Source organism: Mustelus asterias, chromosome 8 (assembly GCF_964213995.1).
Source record: "Mustelus asterias chromosome 8, sMusAst1.hap1.1, whole genome shotgun sequence".
Taxonomy (NCBI): domain Eukaryota; kingdom Metazoa; phylum Chordata; class Chondrichthyes; order Carcharhiniformes; family Triakidae; genus Mustelus; species Mustelus asterias.
Genome location: NC_135808.1, coordinates 77105631 through 77132804, shown reverse-complemented (window position 1 = coordinate 77132804; position 27174 = coordinate 77105631). Strand labels below are relative to the sequence as shown.

The following is a 27174-nucleotide window of genomic DNA, read 5'->3' as shown; positions in this document are numbered from 1 at the left end:
CACTAGCTCCCCACATTTGGGTAACTACCAGGAGACCACGCCAGAATGAAGGGGGGGGCAATCGGGGCCCCCCAGGGGGTCGGGCGGCAGGGGTGTGGTGTCCCCTGGGCATGAACAACCTGGCAGTGCCAGCCTGTGCCCCCTGGCACTGCCCAAGGGACAAAGTTCCCATGTCCAGGGGGCACCTTGGCACTGCCCACTGGGCATTGGGCAGTGCCAAGGGGCGGGGCCTATTGTGGGTGGGGCCCAGGGTCAATCGGTGGGGGTGGGGGGGGTCCCGCTTCCACTCTGCATGGCGATTGGTCTGGGATGGAGGGAGGGCAGCGATTGAGGGGGGCCCGCCTCCCGGGGGGGTAGGAGGCGGGGGGGGGGGGTCTGATTTGGGGTGGGTCAGCAGGGGGGGTCTGCTGGGGAGAGGGGTGTGGGGGGATCACCACTGCTGGAGGGGGCATGCATCGGGGCCCTCCGGGAGACCCTCCAGGGCTGGCCCAGGAAGTGCTGTGGGGGCCATGGGGGTGGCGGGAGGAGCAGCACTGTGGGGGTCGCGGGCTGGCAAGTGATTGAGCTGGCCAGCAAATGGGGAGAATGACAGATCGGGGCCACTATGCATGCGCAGAGTTCCAGAACAGTCAGACTCTGGTGTGAATAGGCCCCGCCATCCCGGGTTTTTAATGATATCCACGACTGGGACCTCTGCAGTGCGCAGAATGTGCAGATTCGAGTGAGAAGCTGAACTGACAAAACAGTCGGGATTTAGAACAGCTTTCCTGCCAATTCAGCACTTTTGGGAGAATCGCGGCCCGTGTGTGTAAATATCATTTTTCCTTGGATTTCTTTGGCTTTTCCACCAATGTGATGGCAGTGAGCAAAGTCATGTGTGGAAATTCACCATTTTTCTTGAGTAGTCCACTTTTCATGCCTCTTGCCTTTGAATAATGAGACCCTCTCACTTGTTGCATGAACACCCCCTGGGTGACAACAGATTTCAAATATAATCCCAGTTTAAGAAATGTGGAAAGTTCCTCCAAGAGGAAACATTGAAGATAGTCACTGTCTTCTTTGTGGGAAACCATCTGAGGCTGAGTTAATCCATCTCCTTCATCAGATTTGGAGATTTCAGGAAGGGGGAAGGAACTGAAGTGACCATATACGCTTCATGTTATGATGGTCATATGGGGTGCGTAATAAATTGAGGGGTTTACCAACAATAAATAATTATATGTACAAAAGATCAGACTGAATTAACCATGTGATTGAACAACGATCTTCCCAGGTGCCAACTGCGGGACCCCCTTGATCCTGGGTGCACACCCTTGCTCCTGATTGGCTCAGCCTCCTGCCTTGACAATCCATACGTAATGCTCTCTTAAAGGGCCAACCCTACCACAGGGTGGGAGAAAGGTTTTCTCTCCTTAAAGAATCTCTCTCTCTTCACTCTCTTAATGGCAACCCTTCATCACCGGTTCTACAATCAAAGGTGCTCAACAAGTGAGAGGGTTAAATAGTGGCAATGTGAAGATTGATAAATATCTTTTGTTGCTTGATGATTTTGGAAGACTGAGAAGGATTTACACAGGCTTTCCCTGAGGTGATAATTAGATGCAGCAGAGTGCACGGGGCGGGATTCTACAGTCTCGCTCATCCTGAAACCGTAAAATCCCACCCAACGTCAACGGACCTTTCCATGGTCCACCCCTCGCCTGCTCCAATTCCCATGGAATTTAACTACGACTTGAAAGTAAAGACTCTTTTAATCTCGATGCAGAAGCCTAATGAGCAAAGAACAATAATGTTATCATCAGTCCAGAGGTAGCACTCTTGCTTCTTAGTTGGAGACTTTGGCACATCATTCAATTGACACTTTAATGCAGTACAATGGGGAGAGCTGCATTGCTGATTAGTGGTCTTTTGGATGAGACCTTTTGTTTATGTGGATTTAAAAAATCCCCTGGCATCAATCAAAGAACCACAAGAGGGTTCTCCTGTCCATCTGACCAGTGTTTATCTCTCAACCAACATCTCTAAACTTGCTTATCCGGTTTTTATCTCATTGCTGCTTGTGGGATCTTGCTGTGCATAATTTGGCTGCCATATTCGCTAACATTACAATAGCGATTACACTTCAAAAGTGCTTCATTGTCTGTGAAGAGCTTTGGGATGTATTGAAGTAGCTTTAAGAAAAATATAGCATTCACGGTGGAGTTGTTGACTTTGATTTTATTTCTGTGTTCACAGGGTGGTTCTTGGATCTCGACGGGCGATGAGGCATCAAGGTTTGCAAGGTTTGCTTTCAGGAGGCATTTTTTTCAACATTTGGGTTTCCGCTTGGCCAGAACGTGCAACCTGTTGAAGACTCCGGTCAGAGTGCTGAATATCGAAACATTTGTTCCAGGTATGGGAGGAACCATCACATTGGTCAAATATGGAGCAATTGGAATAGTTGGGATGAAAATGCCAGCCAAACTGGAAAGGTCCCGAGACCAATTATTGTCTCCGACTGGGGACTAAGAAAGGCAATAAACGGGGATCCAGAATTCAATCATTTGTATTTGGAATAATGAATTTGGGAGCTGATCTGGTTTTCTTTGGAAAAGAGGAAAGATTAATTTAGTTGAAGTTTTAAGGATTGTAAAGGTGATTTGTTAGTTTGGAACAAAAGCAAATATATTTAAAGCACTCAACGCATCAATCAGCATCAATGCAGAGAATAAATGAGTTAATGTTTCAGGTCTGAACTCTTTTTTTCAGATTAGGCAAAATCTCCCCCGTGCAACAGGAGTGAGGGTGACGAGTATCAATTACTGCCTATTATTTGTATGGTTTAACAAGGAATTTAATATTAGTGCAGCCTTTTAACTTAGAAGTTCATAGCACAGAAGAAGCCAGCTTAATCCACCACATCTTTGATGATGCAACCTTATTCTCATTCTCTCCCCATATCTGGAATATCCCTCTGTCAGCAGGCGTGTGGATCTCCCCTTTAATGAAATGATTCATTCTTCCACCATTCTCCTCACTCTCTCGATGGCAATCCCTCATCACTGGTTCCACCGTTCGTGAAATCTCTCCCAATGCACGTATCAAAAACCATCATCATTTGACAAAACTCTTAATCTCTATCTATGTTCAAGTGGTGATTGTTGCAATATCTCAAGCCTCTTACCATAACCTGTAGCATCACATTCCTGATATTCTCCTAATGAATCACACTTGTATAAAACAATTTTGGGAAGCCTACTATTGTGAGAACATTGAGTTATATGTCCCACTTATAAACCCAAAAGGCTGTTTACCTTTTTCCCACACTATCTATCTCCACTTGCATCAGAGAATTATGTATTTGAACCTTTGGGCACTGTATGATCAACCTTCAGCGTCTTTCCATTGTGCACAGCTTCAAAGACACTACCTGCTAACTTATGTCTTTCCTGAAGTCTTTTGAAGTTCACCTCAATATTATCTGACATCAGCAGATTTAGTTACTTTGTTCTCTATGGCTCAAAATCAAGTCATCTTTATATATTGAAAACTGAAGTGGCTCCAGCATTAACCCTTGGGATGTACCTCTTACAGTTTGCAATCAACTCCACAACACCCATATATCTTAATCCTTTTTTGTTTCTTATATTATAAACAATTCTTGATGCTTTAGATTAACCAGAACACTGAAAACTATTTAATATTATTTAGTATCAATATAAACCCATTCACTGGCACAGTGGTTAGCACTGCTATCTCACAGCGCCAGGGGCCCGGGTTCGATTCTGGCCTTGGGTCACTGTCTGTGCAGAGTTTGCAAGTTCTCCCCGTGTCTGCTTGGGTTTCCTCCGGGTGCTCCAGTTTCTTCTCAGTCCAAAGATATGCAGGTGAGGTGCATTGGCTATGCTAAATTGCCCCTTAGTGTCCAAAGATGTGGGGATTAGATTGATTGGCTATGCTAAATTGCCCCTTAGTGTCCAAAGATGTGGGGATTAGATTGATTGGCTATGCTAAATTGCCCCTTAGTGTCCAAAGATGTGGGGATTAGATTGATTGGCTATGCTAACTTGCCCCTTAGTGTCAGGGTAAATTAGTAGGATAAATACATGCAGTTACAGGGATTGGGCATGGGCGGGGTTCTTGTTGGTGCAGGCTTGATGGGCCGAATGGCCTCCTTCTGCACTGTAGGGATTCTATGATTCTAAAACATTGCAGTCAGCTTCAACCCCAGCTAGTATTTCCTAGATTTTAAAAGGGGTCCAATCTCACCTCATGCTTTTGTAAGATCTCACTTGGTTAGTTACTAGGGAAAGGAACAACATGTCTCTGATGTAATGTTCCAATATCACCATTGTGAACAGGTTAATATCCCATCAGCACATCATATTCACCACCATCTTGTGACAGGCCAGAGGAAATGAATGAATGCTTCTTTAACACTCTGAACAACCTTGAGGTTTTGGATTTCTGGTGACTTAAATCTGGGTTGTTTTTATTGAGATGGATCTGCCACATCAATGTAAATCATGGCATGGGGCATCACTGTAAGCACAGCTTGCCTGCAATTGTGAGGGGAATTTGGTATTTTGAGGATGTAAAGCAGTGTCACTGTTGTCTTGATGTATTTTACAGGGGGGGGGTTAAGAAGTTGCATTTGACAATTGGAAACGTAAACACATGACTGCAATATGCTTGCAATCTGAGATCCCTTAGCACCTAAGCTAGTCAGCAGTACAGGGAGATTGTTAGTATGACTTAAGTGCCCCTTTAATTGCAGCAGAACGTTTGTGTAGCATTCAATATTGGATGAAGTTGAACAGTTTGTAAGACAAGCAGGGGACTGAAATAAAAAGCAACTTTAAGCTATGCATTGCATTCTTTTGGCATTTCCCGCAGTAAAGCGATTTCCACTAAAGCGACATGTGTTTTCACCAGATAACCCAATCACTGTCCCCAAGGAGACTGTGCAACTGATCACAGTTCCCAGCGCCAACACTCAGCTGTACTATGAATCGGATGTTGCCGTGCAGGTGGGTAGGTGCTACGTGCCTCTCAGGCCAGTAAAGTGCCAGCGTGGTTACTTAACAGATTGACAGGACTGGATTCTCTGAAAGATACATTTTTCATAAGCTTTCTGTGTGAGATGAACGAAGTGCGTCAGTTCAAACACATTCTGAACAGTATTGGTTGAATGGCGGAACATCAAGAGTAGTATGCAGTACTCCATATGAATAATTGTATTGTTAAATCCCAAATGTTTCACAGTCAGTCCACATTGCTGCTTTCTTTTCTGTCTTCTTTAATGAGCACTCCAGGCAAGGCTCAGAATAATCATGTTACAGAACCAGTAAATAATGTTATGCAAATATTCCACTTTTCCCTATTTCAGTATTTCTCTCTAAATGTTTCTTTTTCACTCCTCACAGATGTGAATCAGATCAGCGTCAAAACACATATAACCAGACTCCCCCACTCTAGTGGCTGTTTATCACAGCTGAGCTCAGTGTTCACAGACTATTCGACAATGAGGAAAGGGAATGAAGGGCATACCAGAGACCAGCTGGATCATCAATCAATAAACATAAAAAATCTGCAATTAAAAGTTTAATGATGACTACAAAATCATTGATTGTTGTAAAAACCCATCTGATTCGCTAATGTCCTATAGGGAAGGCAATCTGCCATCTTTACCTGGCCTGGCCTACATGTGACTCCAGACCCACAGCAATGTGGTTGACTCTAAACTGCCCTCAGGGATGGGCAATAAATGCTGGCCCAGCCAGCGACGCTCACATCCCATGAATGAATCAAAAAATAATGTTCTGTACAATTTTTCTGACTCCCAGCTTAGTCGTTTCTAACTTTGGTCCCTCGTATTTGAACCCTTTCCCAGAGTCAACTTTATCCCCAGGTCAATATTGTCAATTTCCATCAAAATCTTGAATACGTCACTGAGATCATTTAAATGTTCCTTAGTTTTAAAGATAAACAAAAACTCAGCTTTTTAAATCTTTTTTGTTAATAACTTCAAGACTTGATCTGATGAAAGCTCATCCAACAGTAACAGAATGTTATGTGTTCCCATCATGTGAGCTAATCAGTAGCTCAATATTGGGTAACAGGAGAACATCAGAAATGATCATCAGTGATGATGGCAAAGACTAACCACCTTACTATCTGCTTCCACTTACAACAGTCTACTCTTCTCTAATATCAGACAACGGGTTTCACAACTCAAAACCATTTGCCTAATTTGGTGCAAATTACAGTTAATTTGCAGTCTCAGTCATGACACATTAGAAATTCAGATTAAGAATTTAGATCAAGCAGAAAGCAGATATAACTCTGTGTTGTGAAACTCAGACATCATTAACTGTATTTCAGATATAGGAAGGAGATTGTCGCTCGTCCTAACGGTCTTCATCTGTTTCTAAAAATCTTTTTGTTTTCTAATTCTTGTACGTTGTGGTAATATTCTTGCCCCACACTATGATTGACCCAGGAGCAGCTGGAGTTGGAGTATGGAGACCTGAACCAAACTGGTTACTGCAACCAACTGTTTGGAATCTGCAAGCAGGCGATGGAGGAGCAGCAGCTGACCAGGAGAACAGGGCTCGTTCTGGGCAGTGGAACTGGCCTCATGTCCTTCATGTTAAGCCAGTTATTTTGCAAGGTGATATTTGAACTGATCTTACATATTGGTATTGTTTCAAATTATTTTATTTTCCTTTCCTGCCTCTGCTGAAGTTACAGTATCCTGCAGTTCACAGCACCCCAGGAGTCAGGATCACACCTCACCTCATTGCCAAATGGTTTCAGGCAGCAGTGGGAGCCTTTATTGGCTTTTCTCATAATTTCTCAGTGCTGGAGCAATTGTTTTAGTCCTATCCCACTCTCTCATTGACATTCCCGTCCAGTGTCTTTGCTGGCAGCTAATCTTGGTTATCTCCTCCCCATCCAACTCAAGCCTCCCAGTCCTGACCCAATGGTGTTGGCCAGTGGATCAGCTCCCACTTTCCCTCCCTGTATCTCCCTCCAGAGTGTCCGTTCACTTGTGAACAAAGCCTTTGCTATCTATATTGTGCCAACATCATAATCTGGATGGGGGGTGGCGCCTTCCCCGAAAGAAGCCTTCCCAGCTGCCGATACCTTTCACCACTCACCTTGCCAAGCCTGCGTTGTGCTGGTAAGGCTCTTGTTACCAGGTCACACCTTGGCCTGGTACCCCGCTCACCTGGCGCTTTCTATTACATTGAACACAATCCTTTCACCTCCCATTTAAAATCTCCATTCCCTACCACCCATAATAAGAATGCTGTCACATGGATATCTTCAGTTTTTCTCTGTCAACCTCAGGACTCAGTGATTTCTACCTCAACTCGTCATCTTCTGTCTCCTCCGAGTTTACTGCCCACTTCTCCTCACTTAATCTCTTTACTCTCTTGTTCCGTGCAAACTGCCAATTTATATTCATGATCGCCCCTTGACCTTGCCGTCTCACATGGCCTCACTGCTCCAATCATGTCAATCACAGTTAAGGCCATATCTAATCACTTCCTGTGCCACTCTCCATCTATACCCCTTTTCCACATTTCAACCTCCTTTTGCACCCAGCCCTGGATAAAACTATTCCCGATTTACTTCCAGCTGCACTTTCAAAATCTCGACCGCCTAGCCTTGGATCCTCAGTTTACCCTGACGTTTCTGCAACTAATGATTTACACAACCACATCCTCACCCCTAGTTTTGAAGCCCTAGTCCTGAAAAAATCCTACTCCTCTCGCTCTCCCAGCCTGTCCTATCTCACTGGTACAGCGAGTGCTTCCTTAAGGCAAAGGGATACAGGTTTGAAAGGATATGGCAGCCAGCTAGTTTAACCATTCATCACCAGATCTGGTTGAACCACAGGAAGTGCTGTCAGGTCGGGCTCTCCCCTGCTAAGCCTGCTCACTATTGCAGATCATCATGGAATGCACAGATAAACTCCGGTTTCTTTTCTCCACAGTAAACCATCTTCATACAACCCTTTATCCGCTTCCTCCAACCTCACCAACAATAAGAACGGGGAGGTCTTGGACTTCTTTGTCGCTAAGATTGAGAATATTCAATCAACTGGTTCTACTCATTCCCTTCCTTCCCCTAGCCCACACGGGCAAAATTTCCTCAAAGGTTCCCCCATGCCCAGCCCAGAACTGGTCCAGTTTCTCCATTGTATCCTCTCATGCCCACTTTGCATTCATCGTGTCCATGAGACCCACTTTCTGCTTGCTCAACCCCAGTCCCACTGAAATGTTGACCATATAGCTTCCTTTCCCAGTCTCCATGCTAACTGACATTGCTAACAGTCCTCTCCCTCTCCTTTAAATTTGATATCACCATCCCATTCATCAAAAAACCAACACATGACACCACTATCTGTGCAAATTACCCATCTTCAACACACACCCACTTCCATCTCAAAGATCCTTGCATCTGTTGGCACCTCCCTAATCCATGCCCATGGAGTCCCATGTTTGAATCGCTTCGATCAGATTTCTACCCCTGCCACACCACTGAAACATCCCTTATCAAAATGACATGCCAAGTGACTGTGACAAAGGTCCCTCCTTATCCTTCTTGACCTGCCTTTGTCACCACACCATCCGCCTGCAAAGCCTCTTCACTGTCATGCAGCTGGGTGGGACTGTTCTCACCCGATTCCATTCTTATCTGTTTAATCAGAGCAGAGTATCGCTATTTATGATTTCTCTTCCCACTCACACACTGTTGTACCTGGTGTCCCCCAATGATCTATCCTCTTATTTCTTATCTACGTGCTGCTCCTTGGTGATATCATCTGAAAGTATAGAGTTAGTTTTCACATGTTCACTGATGACACTCATCTCTCACCACCATCTCTCTCTATTCCTCCATTGTTGCTAAATTATCAAATTGCTTGGTTAATATCCAGCAGTATACGAGCAGAAATCTCCTCCAATAAACTACTTCTACATGTTTTCGGGTCTCACCACAAGTACTATTCCCTAACTAATGACTCTATCCCTCAGTCTTGCTGTTTTATTTGACCTCAAGATGAACTTCCAACCACAAAGCTGTCCAATCACCAAGGTCGCCTATTTCTATCTCTACAACATCACACACCCACATCCCTACCTCAGTTTATCTGCTACTGACAGGCTCATCCACATCTTTATTATTTTTAAACTTGACCTGTTTGCTGATTCTGGACCAGGCTCCCATGTTCTACCCACTGCAATTTTGAGGTAATCTAAAACTCTCCTTCCTCGCACCATGTCTTGTTCCCCTCTCACCCTGAGCACATTGGTCTACATGCCCTCCTGGTCAAGCAAACAGCTTTAAGATTCTTCTCCCTGTTTTCAAATTCCTCCACAGTCTTGCTCCTCTCTATCTTGGTAATCTCCTTCGCCCCTCAGCCTTCTGAGGCATCGGAAATCATCTCATTCTGTTCGGGGGCAGCACGGTAGCACAGTGGTTAGCACTGCTGCTTCACAGCTCCAGGGACCTGGGTTCAATTCCTAGCTTGGGTCACTGTCTGTGTGGAGTTTGCACATTCTCCTCGTGTCTGCGTGGGTTTCCTCCGGGTGCTCCGGTTTCCTCCCACACTCCAAAGATGTGCGGGTTAGGTTGATTGGCCATGCTAAAATTGCCCCTTAGTGTCCTGGGATGTGTAGATTGGAGGGATTGGTGGGTAAAATGTGTGGGGATATGGGGATAGGGCCTGGGTGGGATTGTGGTCGGTGCAGACTCGATGGGCCGAATGGCCTCTTTCTGCACTGTAGGGTTTCTATGATTTCTATGATTTCATCAGCATCCAGATTTTAATTATTACACCATTGGTGGTTGTGCCTTCAGACACCGAGGGGTGAATTTTCCCATTCCGCCCACCAGGGGAATCATAGTGGGCGAGAGGCGGACCATGGAAAGGTCCGTTGACCACAGGCAGGATTTTCCGGTTCCGGGGTGAGAGCGGCTGGAAAATCCAGCCCTGGAATCCTCTCCCTAAACCTCTCCACTTCTCCGCTTCTTTTTCCTCCACAAGGAAGCTGCATAAAATCTAACTCTTTGACCAAGCATTTAACCATCCGCCTAATATCTCCATATGTGGTGTTAAATTCTGCTTTGTAACAGTCCTGTGAATGCATGTTTGGACATTTTATCATGTTAAATGTGCTATGTAAGTACAAGTTGTTGTTGTCAATCCAAGATACCGAGGCCGATTGTATCGGTACAAAATGCAACTATTGCACAACCCTGTTAGGAACAGCTGGCTAATCACAAGCCAGGGACTGAACCAAAGACTGAAGTAAGGCTGGATGGTCAATCCACCTGTGGGAGGAAACCGGAGCACCCGGAGGAAACCCACGCAGACACGGGGAGAACGTGCAAACTCCACACAGAAAGTGCCCCAAGCCAGGAATTGAACCCGGATCCCTGGCGTTGTGAGGTAGCAGTACTAACCACTGTGCCACCGTGCCACCTGCATGAGGCTGGGCAATTCCCTTTGAGGCTTCTCTTGAGTTCTACTGCTGTGATTAGTAAAGTGTAACGGGAAAAGTTTCCTCCATTTAATAGAATTGGAAATGTGTTTATAAAGGACATGCTTGTAATTTTGCTGAACAGGAGAAAGTCTTTCATCCTCCCTCCCCTCCCCAATATGAATGAAGACCCCTCCCCAATCTCTGACCATGACTCTACAGTGATACTGAGCGTCCTCAACGTGATATATTGTTCAGAGTTGACTATCAGATATCCAGTCACATCATGCATTAACTCGATTGCTGTTCATTTTCTTTCACTAGGTGATCGGGATAGACTACTGTGGAAGGTTCATTGAGACTGCACAGCAGCTAAAGTGTTCAGGATACCAAAACTCTGAGATTAAGGTTCCAGATTATTTGGACAGAGAAAGGGTTGTGTTCAAACAGGTAAATGTTTTGAATGCTGCAAAAACAATCCTTTAGTTTTTCTTCTTGATATAAACGTGGCATTCACAGAACTTTTATGATAAAGCCTTTTCAGAATATGTGAAGACTCAATCCTTTCTCACCCCCACCTTCTACCTTCCCACATCCCGTGAATTCGCTCCCTCCTCAAAAATGCATCCCATTGTTTTATAACCATTTGTGTGGATATCCCTTACAGCTTATTCCACAACCCTACTTTCGATTATTGTATATTATTTAGCGCTGTATAAGAATATTTTATATATTATAAGTATTATGTATATTTTGTAGTGTTTTATAACATTCCACTTGATTTCTTACTCCAAGAAATTTATATTCTTTGCCACGGAGCACACTTTATCTTCATCCTGTCACCCTGACTGAGAGCACACAGCAAGGAGTTCGGTGACCGAGTGTTTAATCTATGAATCTGGGGAGACAATAGAAGCAGTCTGCATTGATCTAATCAAATGCAAATTAAATAGTATCCCTTCGGGAAAAAAAATTTGATATTGTATGTGAATAAACTGAAACGTGACATATGGGAAGAGTAACATGCTGGGGTCGAAACTGGCAACTGTGATCCTAGGGTTCCCAAAGTTTTCCAACGACGAGGTTTTCCTCACATCATGTCTATATCTGCTGTAGACTGATTGATAGAGATTGGCTGCCATGATTAGTCAGCAGTTTCATTGTAGTTATATCAGGCAGCAACTCAGACCAGAGGAGGCAAACTAAATGGATTTTGGTCTTTTCCGTCTGGCAATTCCTATGTCCCAAGTGGGCCACGGTAGCACAGTGGTTAGCACTGCTGGCTGACCACGCCAGAGACCTGGGTTTGATTCCTGGCTTGGGTCACTGTCTGTGTGGAGTTTGCACATTCTCCCCGTATCTGTGTGGGTTTCTTCTGGGTGCTCCAGTTTCCTCCCACAGACCAGAGATGTGCGGTTTAGGTTGATTGGCCATGCTAAATTGCTCCTTAGTGTCAGGGGATTAGCTAGGGTAAATGAATGGGGTTATGTGGATAGGGCCTGGGTGGGATTGTGGGATTGCAGACTCGATGGGCTGAAGGGCCTCCTTCTGCGCTGTGGGATTCTATGCTCAGCATTAAGCCTTTCCGGTTTGTGTACAACATATACCCACGAAGCCAAATGGATGTTATTGGAAACGTATTTCTTATCAGTACTTTTGTGTGGGCACACAAAGTAAATGGGGACATGTTGCTACCTTATTAAAATATCTCCAGGAAATAATGGAACAAACTGTCGGAATGTGCGGGTTTTCTCACTGAAACTCCTTTATAATTCTTGAAAAGTATTTTCCAAACCATTTGAACTAATTGTGTGCATGTTTGACTTCACAGCTAACATGGATTCCTAATGAAGTTGGACATCATAGTTTTATACTCCTTGATTTCTTGGATCGAACATTTAATCCCTCAGGTACAAATGTTACATTTTAATAGATGCCCTGAAAGAAAGTAAAGGCTTGAGTGCTATTCTCCTGAAATTTGCCTTTTGTTTCCATTGTTTTTAAGGATTTCTTTTTGTCTGGCAGAAAATAGCTGTCAAGTTAAAAGTCATCCAGCTGTGACCTCCGAAAAAATGTTTTAATACTCTGTTCACTCCTTTAAGTATGGAAAGATCTTTTGCAGAATGGAATCCTGCCATTCCTGTGGAAAGTGGGGAATGTATTATGACTTTGCAGAGATGCTGTGTGTAGAATTCAGCTGCGTTAAGTTATGGTGGGACACGTTTCAATTACCTACGATTTGTATCTCAGTAATCCGTTCTGTAAATACACATGTGGCTTCTAATCTCAGGACTCTTAATCTTTAAAGTAAATGACTTCAGGCTGTCTCCTCCTGCCCTGAGAATGCCGACTGGGATCCTGCTAGGATATAGTTCCCATAAGATGAGGATAACATGTACCACACTGTTCGCTCTCTTCATTAGCTCTACATTAGTAAACCTATGAAAATCAAAAAATAAGCCATAATCTTTCACGCATATAGTGCTCAACAATTTGGAACAAAATCGATGCACAGCATTGTGGTTCAGCTTGTAGCAGTGAGGTGATACACTGCATAATGTTGCGCATACACTAAATATGGTGCACTGAATAACAAATTTATTTTAGAAGGACATTCAATGGCATTACCATCGCTATCAACATCCTCTGGGGGGTTACCATTGACCAGAAACAGAACTGGACCAGCCATATAAACACTGTGGCTACAAGAGCAGGGCAAAGGTAGGAATGCGAGTAACTCATCTCCCAGCACCCCAAAAGCTTGTCCACCATCTACAAGGCACAAGTCAGGAGTGAAATGGAATACTCTTTACTTGCCAGGATGAGTGCAGCTCCAACAACACTCGAAGTTCAACATCATCCAGGACAAAGCAGCCCACTTGATTGCTACCCCTTGCACAGACATTCAATCTCCCCACCACCACAAACAGCAGTGTGTACCATCTATAAGGTGCACTGTAGGAGCTCACTAAAGTTCCTTAGGCAGCACATTCCAAATCCATGACTGCTACCATCTAAAAGGACAAAGACATAATATACCTGAGAACACCACCACCTGGAGGTTCTCCTCCAACTCACTCACCATTCTGACTTGGAAATGCATTCAGTTTTGCTGGGTCAAAATCCTGGAACACCCTCCCTAACAGCACTGTGGGTGTACCTACACCTCAGGGACTGCAGTGCTTCAAGTAGGCAGCTCACCACCACATTCTGAAAGGCAACTAGGAATGGGCAATGAATGTTGGCCTAGCCAACAATGCCCATACCCCGTAAATTAATTTTTTAAAAGGCCATCTTATAAATACATTGTTTTCACAATCATAGGGAAGTTGCTTTGTCCCTCTCCCCAACTCCCCCAAAATGATAAGGCAATGCCCTGGTATATAAGAATCAAACCCAACCTCAACTAGATGTTTTAAGCACCAGATATCTTGCCAGAGGTCTGTTTTATAGATTCTCAATGTTGTGTGTGGTGTGTGATGCTGGGGAAAGGTGTAGTTACAACCAGCTTCTGGTTAATGGCTACGTGCATTTGTAAACATCCTTTGCCAAGAGTCGGCACTAGTTTCCCAATGATACTTATCAGCCTTATGACCCCAAGACCAGGGAAACACCAATAGAACTGAAAATTGGTCTCCAGTTCACAGAGCTTTCATTGTTAAGAAAATACATGAACTGTGGCTTTAAACTGGCACTGTTAATGGACCCATCTCTTAAAATATCTTATTGTTATGTGTTTTAATTAGAATTTTGTGAAATAATGAAACATTAAGCACTTACCATGTGGCCAATATTTGGCCCATCATACTTTCTTGTGCTATTGCATTTTTTAATTCCATGACAGACTGATGATGTGGGAATAAAAATGCCTCATAATGTAACAGAACACTGGCACTCTAAACTCCACACAAGCAAAATGGTTAGTGAGTTGAGCTACTAAGGAGGTTGCTATATGGTGTCTAATCACAGTGTAACTCGCTGTCTTCAGGCTGGAAAATTGGGCGGGGATCCTGGATTCAGGATTCATTCCTGGACCGGGGAGCGGCGCGGGCTTGGAGGGCCGAAGGGCCTGTTCCTGTGCTGTATTGTTCTTTGTTCTTTGTTCAGAATAGGAGGAATAAGGAAGAGAGCAGCAGATTTGGAAAAAGAACCTCATATATGACACATGACTGTACCTGTAAGACTATGGGTGGAATTTTCCAGCCGTGCTCACCCCAAGGTCGGAAAATCCCACCTGAGGTCAATGGATCTTTGCATGGTCCGTGTCCCCCCCATGACGATTCCCATGGCAGGTGGGACGGGAAAATTCCACTCTATACTGCAATAATTTAAATTGAAATTTGGGTATTGAACATGTAATAAACTCTGCTACAGGTAATTTGGGTCCATAATTTTATTACTTTTTGTTCCATTGCCCAGAAGAATAGCATTCCATGGCCAGTGTCAACTTTAACTTGACTTTAAGAGCTTCCACAATGTGGCCTCATGCTGGATTTTCCTGGTGTCAGGATCAGTCCAGCTCCAGTTTTTGTATTGCACCATTCAAAAAAGTGTGCATGTGTGAGCATTAGGGTGATTACAGGGCAATGCTCAGCTGTATTGATAAAACATTGTGCCAGTGTTCAGTCTGGGAAGGCGGCTAAATATGGAATTTACTGAAGAGTCATCTTGAAAGAAAATTGGTTAGAAATGTAGAAGAAAATTTATGAATCATAATGGACAGCGCCATCTTTGGACTTTACCCTACCGAGATATGTGAATTAAATTTAGAAGCATTTTGATTTTCTATTGGTTCCTTGTTGGAAAGTATGATTTCGAACAGCATTGACATTGCTTCCTATGGAATTCCAGCATTGTCTTCACGTCCTTTTTTCACGTTTTCTTTACTTTTCACAGAACTAATCAATCATCCCTTCAACTGTCTCATAAACCAGTAATGCCATTTTGAGTTAGGCGTTTCTTCCCTGCAAGTCCCAACAGAGTTATTCTTCCCTGCAAGTCCCAACAGAGTTATTCTTCCCTGCAAGTCCCAGCAGAGGTTATTCTTCCCTGCAAGTCCCAGCAGAGATTTATCTTCCCTGCAAATCCCAGCAGAGATTTATCTTCCCTGCAAATCCCAGCAGAGATTTATCTTCCCTGCAAATCCCAGCAAAGATTTATCTTCCCTGCAAGTCAATATTTGTTAAAGATTTGCTGTACTGTTTAAATGAGTATTCTACTGGGAAAGTAAGTATTTTAACCTGTGATTTATTTATTGATCTATTTATTTATTCATTAATATATAATATTCAATATAAATGTAAGTAATGCATTGTTTAAAGGGCTGGCTAGTATAGGAAATATAAATTTACCACCCAAAATGTCTCTAAGGTTTTGGTTCTGTTAGTAAATGCTTACATCACAAATATTCATTATTTTTTGGTCTCTGCCTCTATTTTAATGTGGTGATTGCCCTGGTAATTGTTGGATAAACAACTATGAAACTTCTGCTGAAAACAATGTGATTGCTCTACAACTGACGGTTAAAAGGCTTTAAAAAAAGCAGCCAATATCTGTCTGCTGGAGAAGAAATCTTCACACTTGGTTCCTCATAATGGACACTATATCACCTTGATGCCATGGATTGGCAATATCCAAGGATCTAAGTCAGGCACCAACAAATCTTAGAGACATTAGAATTAATAATAAGAGCACATTTGCTCAGACAATTGTTCATTTCCTACACTTACCTTCCCCTTTAAACTATTACACTGTATGAGTATTTGTGCTGTGTTGCTGTGTCTTTTTGTGCAGAGTGCTTTCAATTAAAACTTTGTAAGTCTGATGGGCTACTGCCTTCATGAAAAGGTGTTTGGCAAAGAAGGGAAAGGAGGGACACAATCGAATAAACATGGGCACCATTTTTGCTATGACTCTTTTTCTAATAATGCCATGTTCCATTCTGCGGCATTTTATGTCATCTCATGGTTTTAAACAAATGAGAATATATTCATCAAATGTTTTTTATGAAAGTGGCATCCCTTCAATCAGAAAAATTAAAATGCTTCATGTGTTGAACTTCTCCACTTATGAAACATGAAAGGAGAATTGCACTCACCATCTCAGATCACGACAGTACAGAATGGCACAACATCACAGGGGAACTCCATGATGTCGCAGGAGAACTCCATGATGTAATTGGGGAACTCCATGATGTCACAGGGAACTCCATGATATCATTGGGAAACTCCATGATGTCACAGGAGAGCCAGTTGTAATGGCGGATTTTAATTGAGGCTGGAGAGCTGGTGAGAACACGGTTTTCCTTCCCTTGGGCACTGGCCACTGAAGTGCTTGACTGGTACATGACAGCAGGCTTTCCCCAGGATTAAGAAACCCAGGAGTACTCCTCCCTTCTCAAGTACTGTCGGCCAATCAGAAACTGGCATCTCTCCATTGCAGGCAGTGCCACCAGGGGAGCAGTAGTAGCTGCTGATAATGCGCCCATCAGAGGACCCAGACCATAGATGACCAAGGGTGGAATGGAGGTCATAGGGGCTCGAGGGAGGAAAGGTAAGGGCAAAGGGGTGACTCGCAACAGACCCATTCTTCCCAATGCTGGATACCTCGATCGGAGAGGTATTCCTGATAATGAAGAACTGATAATGAATGCCTGATAATGAAGGACTGCCCCCTCCCGGGAGCCCACAAGGGCTTTGCTATTTGGATGCTCCATATATCAATTGCCTCACCCACCTCTAGTTGAATACCAATAGTGATGGGATGAGGCCCTTAAGTGGATTTTTAATTACTCGCTTAAGGCCTCAATTGGCAGTGGGCAGGAAGTTAATTAGGGCAGAGGCTGGAAAACAGTAGGGTTCCATCTGGCACCTTGCATCTCCAAATGCCTCATGAAGGGCATTAAGTCACCCAATGTCTACACTCATACACTGTTTCTGGCTGGAGGCATTAGACCGAGCAGCCAGGGGACTGGTGTAGACACCTGTAAGTATATAGATGCTTTCATTTTTAGTGAGGGTGATGGGACAATTCAACAAAATATTTCCCCCTTTAAGAATGTGCACTGATTATACATGGATTAATTTGGATTATATTTTCAGCTTGTTTCTCAAGTTTGTGTGTTTTTAAAATTTCTGACTGAAATTTTTTTCTAATGAGATTTCCAGCTTTTTGTACCTTTCTACGTGCGTGATTGAATCCATTTCCTGTTTTTATTTCCTAGGCTCATCTAAAAAAGAACCAAAGAGATCACAGTATTTCCCTAGCAAAGAGGAAGCTGTGGGCTGACCTAATAATGATGTTTAGAATTATTAAAATAAGACAGTGAGAGGCTATTTCCATTTGTAACAAATCCAAAACAAGCATCAAAAACATAAGATAACCATTAATAAATCAGATAAAGAATGGAGGAGAATCTTCTTTCCCCAGAGTGGTAAAAATGTAAAACTACCACATGGAGTAGTTGACACAAATATATATATTTAAGGGTAATCTAGGTAAGGATATGAGGGAGATAGAAATAAAAGGATATGCTGATAGGTGAGATTGAGGATAGAGGGGGCTGGCGGGGAGCATAAATACACACCAGTTGGACCAAGTGGCCAGTTTCTATGGTTGAATTTCAGTGGCATTCTCAAGAGGCTAAGATAAAATTCTTGCTTTTATTCTCCTTTGTGAAAAAATGGCTGCCCAGCTTTTTATTTAAGGGAGAAAAGGCATCAGAGTAACAATAGCTCATCCTTTTGTATGATGCTGACATGCACACCTAGCACCTTGGTGCATTCTGATATGTTTGTGACCTCATTAAAAACAAATGAAGCAACGTTTGCCAAACATTTGTTCACAAAGTTGATTTATTTTAAGTTTTGAACGTGCCAAGTTTCCTTTTTATTTGACTTTGACAAGTCTAGATGGAGAACTAAGTGCCATTTAGATTGTAAATATCAGTGGCGAGAGAGAAGGTGAGTCAAGTAGCAGTTGGATAAAACCAGGCTTGTGTTTTATAAGCCTGATGGTTGCAAGAACTGGGTGGGTGAAGAAGGATGCTCAACAGTCTGAAGTCATGGTAAAGAGTGAGCTACAGTAGGAGGTCTTGTTATCCACAGTGAGGAGTGAGACATTGTATTTGAACTTCAGGTGGAACAGTATTGACTGAGGTGGCATTTATAAATGGAATATGAAAAGAAGGCTTGAACTGAGAGTTTGGAAGGTAGAGATGGGAAAAGTATTACCCATGAATCTTGAAACAATTGCACTGAGCTTTAAAATGTCCTACTTCTGTAGTGCATTTTCTCCAATATTTTAAAATCAGAACTGATCCTTTTGTTTTTCTTGATAATTAAATATAAATCTCATTTTATTCACCATATAATTAATTACCTAACTGCTGTTACACAGATCAAACAGGAGGCCTTGCGACAGTGCATGGAGCTGTTGAATGCTGCTTATATTTTATTTAAAAGCCACTTTCTTTATCTGCCAGCTTGGCTAGTGCGTCTGTCACAAGTTGTACAAGCAAAAGGTTTGGTTGTCATCGCCTCAGAAAAGTGGAGCAGGAACAATCTTCATCAAAGATTTCAAGAACTCAGAAAGCAGTAAGTGAACAGGTCATGTCATGAAGGAGTGTAAAGGCGTTAACCAAACTGTGCTCGAGTGAACATCAACACTGAGAAATGAGCAGCCTGCTCGGGGAAAGCAGAATTTTCTTTGTCACCCCCTCCCCTCCAGTGCTGACTCATGGTATGTGGTCTCACAAGATTAACTGGATAGTGAAAAGGAATGGGAATGTTAGTCTAGAGGCAGTGTAGCCAATTTTGTCACCGAAATGTATTCAACTGATAAGATCTGGGTGTGTCCTGGTCCGTACAAGAGAGCTAGGTGGAGTGGGAATACTGGTTAGTTCTTCCCTCTGCAGGCCAAGTGTAGCATTCCTACCACATTCTCGGCCGGCTGAAATAAACTGAGATCCTGCCGGAATTTTACCAGCACGCCCGACCCGAGGCTCGCAGGATGGCATTCTCCGTTGGCCAACGGAGATTTCCGTTGTCGGACCCTCACCTGCGCCGATTCTGTGGTGGGCAAAATGGTGGAGTTCCAGCCATCTGAGTTAATTAGCAGTCATAAAATTTCATGTATGGATAAACTAACCATTAACAGCTCTAACATGTCACAATTAGTACCACCATCAAATGAAAAACAAAGGAGTTCATGGATTTGCTCAAATATGAATTCAAATATAATTTTAAGTGTAACATCATAACTCTGCATCATTGCATCAGTTGGGTGTTATTAAATACATTTCACTGTCTAGTGTCATGTGAGATGGCTGGATCATTTGATGGCTATATTTCCTTGTATAGCTGACAAACTAACAGCTTTGAACAAATCCATTCAGGTATGTTTGAAGCCTATTTAAGTGGATGGCTAATGAGCTATTGACATTGATATTAATACTCCTGGAATAACCATGTTGGTCACAGTAGAATCGGGTGGATCTGACTCCTCTGCATTTTCTGTCTGCTGTCATCATCTCTTCCTGGCAAATCTAACCTGGCACCTTACAATACATGTGCACACACACTAACTTCTGTTCCTCAGTTCGTGGGAGTGTTAAATGCAAATAATGCATTTTAATTGTTTCCAGTTCTGATTAAAACATTTTGGACTCATTATTAACTTGGCAGGATGTTCAGCATTATCCCTGTTACTCAACTCAAACTACTCTCAACTCTCTCCAGATTTTCTTCCTTTTAAACTTTCTCTTTTCAGTGACAGACTGACAATCTTTTTTCAACATAACTTCATAAGGGAAAATCCAATTTCCCAGCTATTTTGATGTTTAACCCACTAAAATTACTCTCATTTTATTGCAAAGTATCACTGCAGAATGTTAATCAACCTGAACAATGTTAAGGACTTAGTGGGAACATATTGTTTTATTGTTCAACAAAAGACACCAGTTCTTCTTCGCCGCAAACCTTTTATACTTTGCCAGCTCAAATACGGAAATTGAACAAGCCTCTCCTGGTCTCACATCTGGTTGAACTCATTGCTCTTGGTTCAGTGGTAGCACTCCCATCTCGGAGTCAAAGGGTTGTTCATTCAAAGCCGACTCCCAAAATTTGACACATAAACTAGGGTGACTCTTTAGCGCTGGTCAGTCAGAAATGCCCTCATTTGTATAAAATATTACCTGTCCTCTCAGATACAACTAATAGATTTCGGGGACTGTTTGAAGAAGATCAGGGGAGTTCTCCCAACATCACTGAAGTAGATTGTATGGTCATTTATCTCACTGCTATCTGTAGAAGCTTGCATACAGATTAGCTGTGAGCCATTACAGAATGTGAATGGTGCTATTTAATGTCTTGTATTTATATAATTAATGGCAGAAGGAGGCTCTGTGGATAACCTTATCTTCAATAATGGCATGAGCGTGCAAAAAAGACAAAGTTGTATCATTGGCAACCATCTTCAACCAGAAGTGCCAAATGGATGCTCCATCTCGGACTCCTCCTGAGGTCCCACCATCACAGAAGCCAGTCTTCAGCTACTTTGATTCACTCCGTGTAATATCAAGAAGTGGCTGAGCACACTGGACGCAGCAAAGACTGCAGTCCCTGACAACCTCCCGACTGTAATGCTGAAGACTTGTGTTTCAGAAATAGCCATGCTGCAAACCAGGCTGTTCCAGTATAGCTGCAACAATAACAGTTCCCCAGCAAAATGATAAAGTGTCCACATTTGCCCTGTCCACAAGAATCGGGACAAATCCATTCTGGCCAGTTACCACTCCATCAGTCCCCTTTCAGTCATCAAATTGATGGAAAGTGTCATTGACAGTGTTGAGGTAATTATGAAGTAATTACCTGATCACCAATGCTCAGTTTAGGTCCTGATGGTTTCACTTAACTCCAAACTTCAATACAGTACAGCCTTGGCCCAAACATGAATAAAGGAGCTGAATTTCAAAAGGGAGGTGAAAGTGAAGTCCCTGATGTCAAGGTAGCATTTGACTAGTGTGACATCAAGGAGCCCTCAAAAAACTTAAGTCACAGGAAAATCAGAGGGAAAAAATCTCCACTGGATGGAATCACCTTGAGTACAAAACAAAATGTTGTGATTGTTGAAGGTCAATCATCTCAGCCCCAGAGCTGCAGGAATTCCTCGTGGGAGTATCCTCAGCCAATCAATCTCCAGCTGCTTCATCAATGGCATTCCCTCCAACAGGAGGTCAGAAGTGGGGATGTGTCACCAATAAGCGCCATATGTTCAATTCTAGTCATTAATTCCTCAGATACTGAAACAGCCATGTCCATATGTTGCAAGACCTGGCTTGAGCTGGTAAGTAACATTCATGCTACAGAAGTGCCAAGTAATGTCTGTCTCCTAACAAGAATCTAACAATTTACTCTTGACTTTTAATGGCATTACCATCATTGAATGTCCTACCATCAACATCCTGAAAGTCATCATTCACCAGAATCGTAACTGGACCAGCTATATAAATACTGTGGCTACAAAAGGTTGGAAATTTGGAAATTCTGCAGGGAGTAACTCATCCTGCTGCTCTCCAAAGCCTTTCTCCACCATCTACAAAACACAAGGCGGAGTGTGATGGAACACTCCCCACTTGCCTGGCTGAATGCAGCTCCTGCATTATTGAAGAAGCTCAATATTATCCAGGATAAAGAAGCTCGCTTGATTGGCAGCCCATCCACCACATTAAAGATTCACTCCCTCCTCCATTGGTGCACAGTGGCAACAGCGTATATCATCTACAAGATGCACTGCAGGAACTCACCAAGGCTCCTTGAGCATCAGATATAAAAGAACAAGGGCGGCAGGTTCTTAGGAACACCACTACCTGCAAGATCCCACGCAAGTCATACACCATTCTGACTTGCAACTATATAAAGTTTATTTATTAGTCACAAGTAGGACTTACATTAACACTGCAATGAAGTTACTGTGAAATTCTCCTCGTCGCCACAGTCCGGCACCTGTTCGGGTCAATGCACCTAACCAACACGTCTTTTCAGAATGTGGGAGGAAACCGGAGCATCCGGAGGAAACCCACGCAGGCACGGGGAGAACGTGCAAACTCCACACCAACAGTGACCCAAGCCAGGAATCGAACCCAGGTCCTTGGTGCTGTGAAACAGCAATGCTAACCACTGTACTACCATGCCGCCCCTATATCACTGGTACTTCACTGTCATGAGGTCAAAGTCCTGGAACTTCCCTCCTATCAGCACTATGGGTGCTTCCACATTAAATGAACATACAAACAGATGAATCAGGAGCCCCTCAAGCCTGCTCCGCTGTTCAGTAAGATAATGGGTGATCTGATTGTAACCTCCACATGGACTACACTGGGGGCTCACTACTATCTTCTCCAGGGCAATTAGGGATGGGAAATACTGGCCAAACCAGAGATACCCACATCCCATGAATTAATATAAGAAGTCCTACATTATCCCCAACCTGGAAACTTTGACAACCTAGAATTGCTGATCTGTCATTAACCGGGGCTCAGTTTTAAGAAGTTTAAACTAAGAGAGATGCCGGAACTTCCCAGAATGCGTAGCATTAATTCTGAGTTAACGCTGTTTAGCAGATATTTAAAATCATAATTTTAAGGGTGTTTTTCCCACCCCAGGGCCAACTGTATGACCGTTGCAAATTGCAATGTTCTTTACTGCACAAATAATCAAGAGTCATGTGAAAGCAAAACAAAATTAGAAAAAGGATCAAAATTGGAATAGATCTTGTCTAAAATGTGAATTTCTCATATAGGTTGTCTTTTGTGGAACAAAGGGAAATTGAAAGCAGAGGAAAAGAAGGCAAAAGAGTTACTTTTGTGACCATCTGGAAACCATGGCAACCCAGTTCAGAATTCAATGATGATGACTACAAAGATTAGTCAGCGTGTCTTCCTAGCAACTTGAGAAAAAAAGTTGTGTCCACTTCTAAATATTTAATATTACAAAATAATTCAATGAGAAGTGATCATTGTAATTCCATTCAATTGCTGCAAGTGTGCTGGTAGCTTTTATTGGCTAATCTATTTGTGATTAAATGTACTCCCTGACCTTGCTGGAGGTGTTCTTGTTTTATTGACAATCATTAGATCTCTCTTGGTGGGGGTATAAAATCTTTAATTGTTTCCAATTCCCCTGAGCTACCCGACAACTCCAGCCCAATGATGTTTTCAAGGTAGCTACCAGAAGACGTCTAAATGGAGACGGTCCTGTCCCCTATTTTCAGTGACAAGTGAAAGTAACAGATTCCTGACAGTCAATAGTCATTGGGGTGAGTTGTCTTTGAAAATAAAATAAATCCTTTGAGTTCAATCAATATATTTGCATCACTGACAGTTCCTGCATGAATTTTCCACACCAATTATTTTCAACATTCATGCACAGTGAAGATACATGTGTTTTCATCTATGAAATCAAACCTATTAAACCTAAGCAATACCAATGTCATTTCTATCGTCATCAATGCTCATCAGCAGTGGCATTTCAGCAATAAATGTGACATTGGTCTTTCATCATACAATAGGTTTACTTTGAAATGTTTCACTCAATAGTTATTTACAATTCCTGGTTTAAGCTGTGCATGTGCATTGCAAATCTGAAAGAAAATCACAGCAAATGATCTAGTAAAAAATGTGCAGAAAGACCCATTTTAATGAAGTTTTGAAGGAATCATTAATCAAAAGAAAGATTTGTATTTATGGGGTGTTTTGCATGATCACCAGACATCTCAAAGTGCTTTACAGCAGTACTTTTGAAGTGTTGTAGGAAATTGATTGAATGACCAATCACATTAGCTGCGAAAATAAATCAGAAAATGTTGGAGAAAAGTGATAGTCAGAAAAAGAATTGCCAGTATTGTGGATGGTAGCCCCTCAGTACCACCGGAAAAAGAAGAAAAATATATGCATTTATATAGAATCATAGAATCCTACAGTGCCGAAAGAGGCCATTCGGCCCATTGAGTCTGCACCAACCACAATCCCACCCAGGCCCTATCCACATAACCCTATGCATTTACCCTAGCTAGTCCCCCTGACACTAAGGGGCAATTTTGCATGGCCAATCCACCTAACCCACACATCTTTGGACTGTGGGAGCACCCAGAGGAAACCCACGCAGGTACGGGGAGAACATGCAAACTCCACACAGACAGTGACCCAAACTGGGAATTGAACCCGGGTCCCTGGTGTTGCGAGGCAGCAGTGCTAACCACTGTGCCACCCATATATAGTATCTTTCACAACCTCAGGACATCCCAAAATGTGTTACAGCCACACTTCATTGAAGTGAAGAGCCTTTGGCAGGGAATGTAAATCTTCAACTGAAGCATTAAGATGATTATGTATATCAGGCAATAACTTGAACCAGCAGACACTTGTCATCTTGACTTGAGGATAATATTTATGGATCTAAAAGTGTGAAAGGAACTTACAGCTCAATGTAAAATTCTCAGTTCTTGCTGCTGGACTTAAACCCAGCTAAAAATAAGTGGATATGTATTAATCTGGTGTGGACAGCCTTGAACATGTCTCTTGTTATGGGTCTTAAATAATTGCAGTAAATGCGCCGAGGTGAGAGGCTCTTTGGTCAGGTTCAACAGTGATACTACTGCACATTCAAACTCAGCAAAGGGCGACTAAAATTTGTTCCGACCAGGTGAGAGAGAGTGAACTGACTCCTCTCTATTCAATCTTTGTTAGTACAACAAAGGTTATTGTTTCTTTTTTCACTAACCCTTTTCCAAGTTCGCTTAAATTGTTAAATCCATTCTATCTAGCAACAAGGAGCTAATCAAACAAAGTTATCTCGAACCAAGGAAAGAGCAAATTTATGAGCCACTAAATGCAAGAAAAATAATAAAAATGTGATGGCAACCTTTCACTTCAACAAACCTCCCACACACACATACATGTGCAAATACACACACACACCACACATCAGAAATGAGGGGAGTTAGAGTGTTATAAACAAAGGTTAAAAAATTTCCAGGTTAATGTCCTTTGATGGCCGATTTGGGTTAGCTGGTTTCTTGGATGCGATCAGATGTAGAAGATGTTGCAATTGTTATGAGGCCTTGGTTTGTTGGTAGGTTTCTGGTAGAGTTGGCTTCTGGAACTGAGTAACAGTAAAGAGAGAGAGCAGCCTTCAGCCTGCTTCCTTGCTGAAGACTTTCTCGACACTTACTGTGTCACTTGCAATCTCAAGTGGCTAGACAGCCTTGCCTTGAAATACTTCACACATTGTGTATTTCCAAGGGATATAATGTGCGTCTGACTGTGGAAGCCACTGTTTAAAAATGCAAAGTATTTGACATTAAATGTCTCCTCCTGAGACAGTTCAGAGTTTTGATGGGTGTCTAGATTATAGGAAATGCCTCTCTTCACATTCCCCTTAGGGCAATTTGTTTGTTTCTCCCCCTTCACTTTGGAATGTGGCCTTGTTTTTTTAATCAGTTTGCTCTGTCTCAGTTCAAGTTGCAAAATTTTCAGTCAGTTGAAAAATTACCTTTTCAAAAATGTACGAGCGTAGCCATGTAACAAATGGCATCCGGTCTGGATCATGGCAAAGACAAGGTGTATCAGGTAATCAGACATAATGGAGGGGAGGGGGTGGAAAGATGTCCTCTCCCACCCAGCTTGTCTGTCTACCTCAGCATCCAGCTCTCCACATCCCCTAACTCCAGCTCCTCATGGTTGATGTTTGGGGACTGGATGTAGTCCCAGCAGTGTCCACTGTTCCTGGAGAGGGGGAAAGACCCCCTTTAAACCAATTAACAGCCTAATGATTGTTAGAAAAATGCAGACAACCCACCAGGGTTTTTTGCCAGGGTGGGACGAGTGGAGGAAGGGCAGGAACTCCGCACACCAAGAAATCCAGCCCATTGCTGAAAACAAAACGTAATATTACACTGCCGAGAAACCTCACCACTTACCTGTGCACCTTCGGCATGGTCATCTCAACATTTTCATTTTAGAAAACCTGTAGTGATTTGTGCCACTGATTGGGAAGTTACAACAAGGGTGGACACAGCAGTGTCATGCCTGCTAATGTAATGTTAATATATGCAAATCAGGCTGTCAACTTTCCTGGGTGCGAACTGATTATTTTAAAGTTTATTTATTAGTCACAAGTCGGCTTACATTAACACTGCAATGAAGTTACTGTGTAAATCCCCTAGACGCCACACTCTGGCGCCTGTTCAGGTACACTGAGAGGGAATTTAGCATGGCCAATGCATCTAACCAGCACGTCTTTCAGACTGTGGGACGAAAGCAGAGCATCCGGAGGAAACCCACGCAGACATGGGGAGAACGTGCAAACTCCACACCAACAATGAGCCAAGCTGGGAATTGAACCCAGGTCCCTGGCGCTGTGAGGCAGCAGTGCTAACTATTGTGCCACCATGCCACCCCATTCTGTCACTGGCGGTGGGCAGAGAAGATCTCACTCAGATCGTGTCAGTACACATCCCATTTTTGGTCTCTCGTGAGATTTAGCAACCATTACACAATTTGTATCTGCGGCTAACATAGCTGATAAAATCGCGCCCATTAACTCTGTTTCTCTCTCCAAAGATGCTGCCAGATCTGTTGAAACAAATTTTTGCACTACTTTCCAAATGAACTATTGCCACAAAAAAATTAAACACCTTCTTT

The 27174-nt window shown here is 42.9% G+C and overlaps 1 protein-coding gene across 3 annotated transcripts in view; it reads left to right on the top strand.

The window, feature by feature from the left end:
* Nucleotides 1-23573, top strand: part of LOC144497273 (uncharacterized) — a 66975-nt gene extending 43402 nt beyond the window's left edge. For 2 of the 3 annotated variants that reach the window (XM_078218290.1, XM_078218291.1), the window contains 7 exons: nucleotides 2236-2392; nucleotides 4915-5009; nucleotides 6482-6652; nucleotides 10800-10925; nucleotides 12307-12385; nucleotides 18958-19069; nucleotides 23274-23573. In XM_078218290.1, the coding sequence (XP_078074416.1) occupies nucleotides 2236-2392; nucleotides 4915-5009; nucleotides 6482-6652; nucleotides 10800-10925; nucleotides 12307-12385; nucleotides 18958-19069; nucleotides 23274-23400 (867 nt within the window). In that variant the 3' untranslated portion in view covers nucleotides 23401-23573. Of the gene's footprint in view, nucleotides 1-2235; nucleotides 2393-4914; nucleotides 5010-6481; nucleotides 6653-10799; nucleotides 10926-12306; nucleotides 12386-15371; nucleotides 15702-18957; nucleotides 19070-23273 lie in introns of those variants that run through there. The other variant, XR_013498530.1, reaches the window with a different exon arrangement.
* The last annotated feature ends 3601 nt before the right edge of the window (nucleotides 23574-27174 follow it).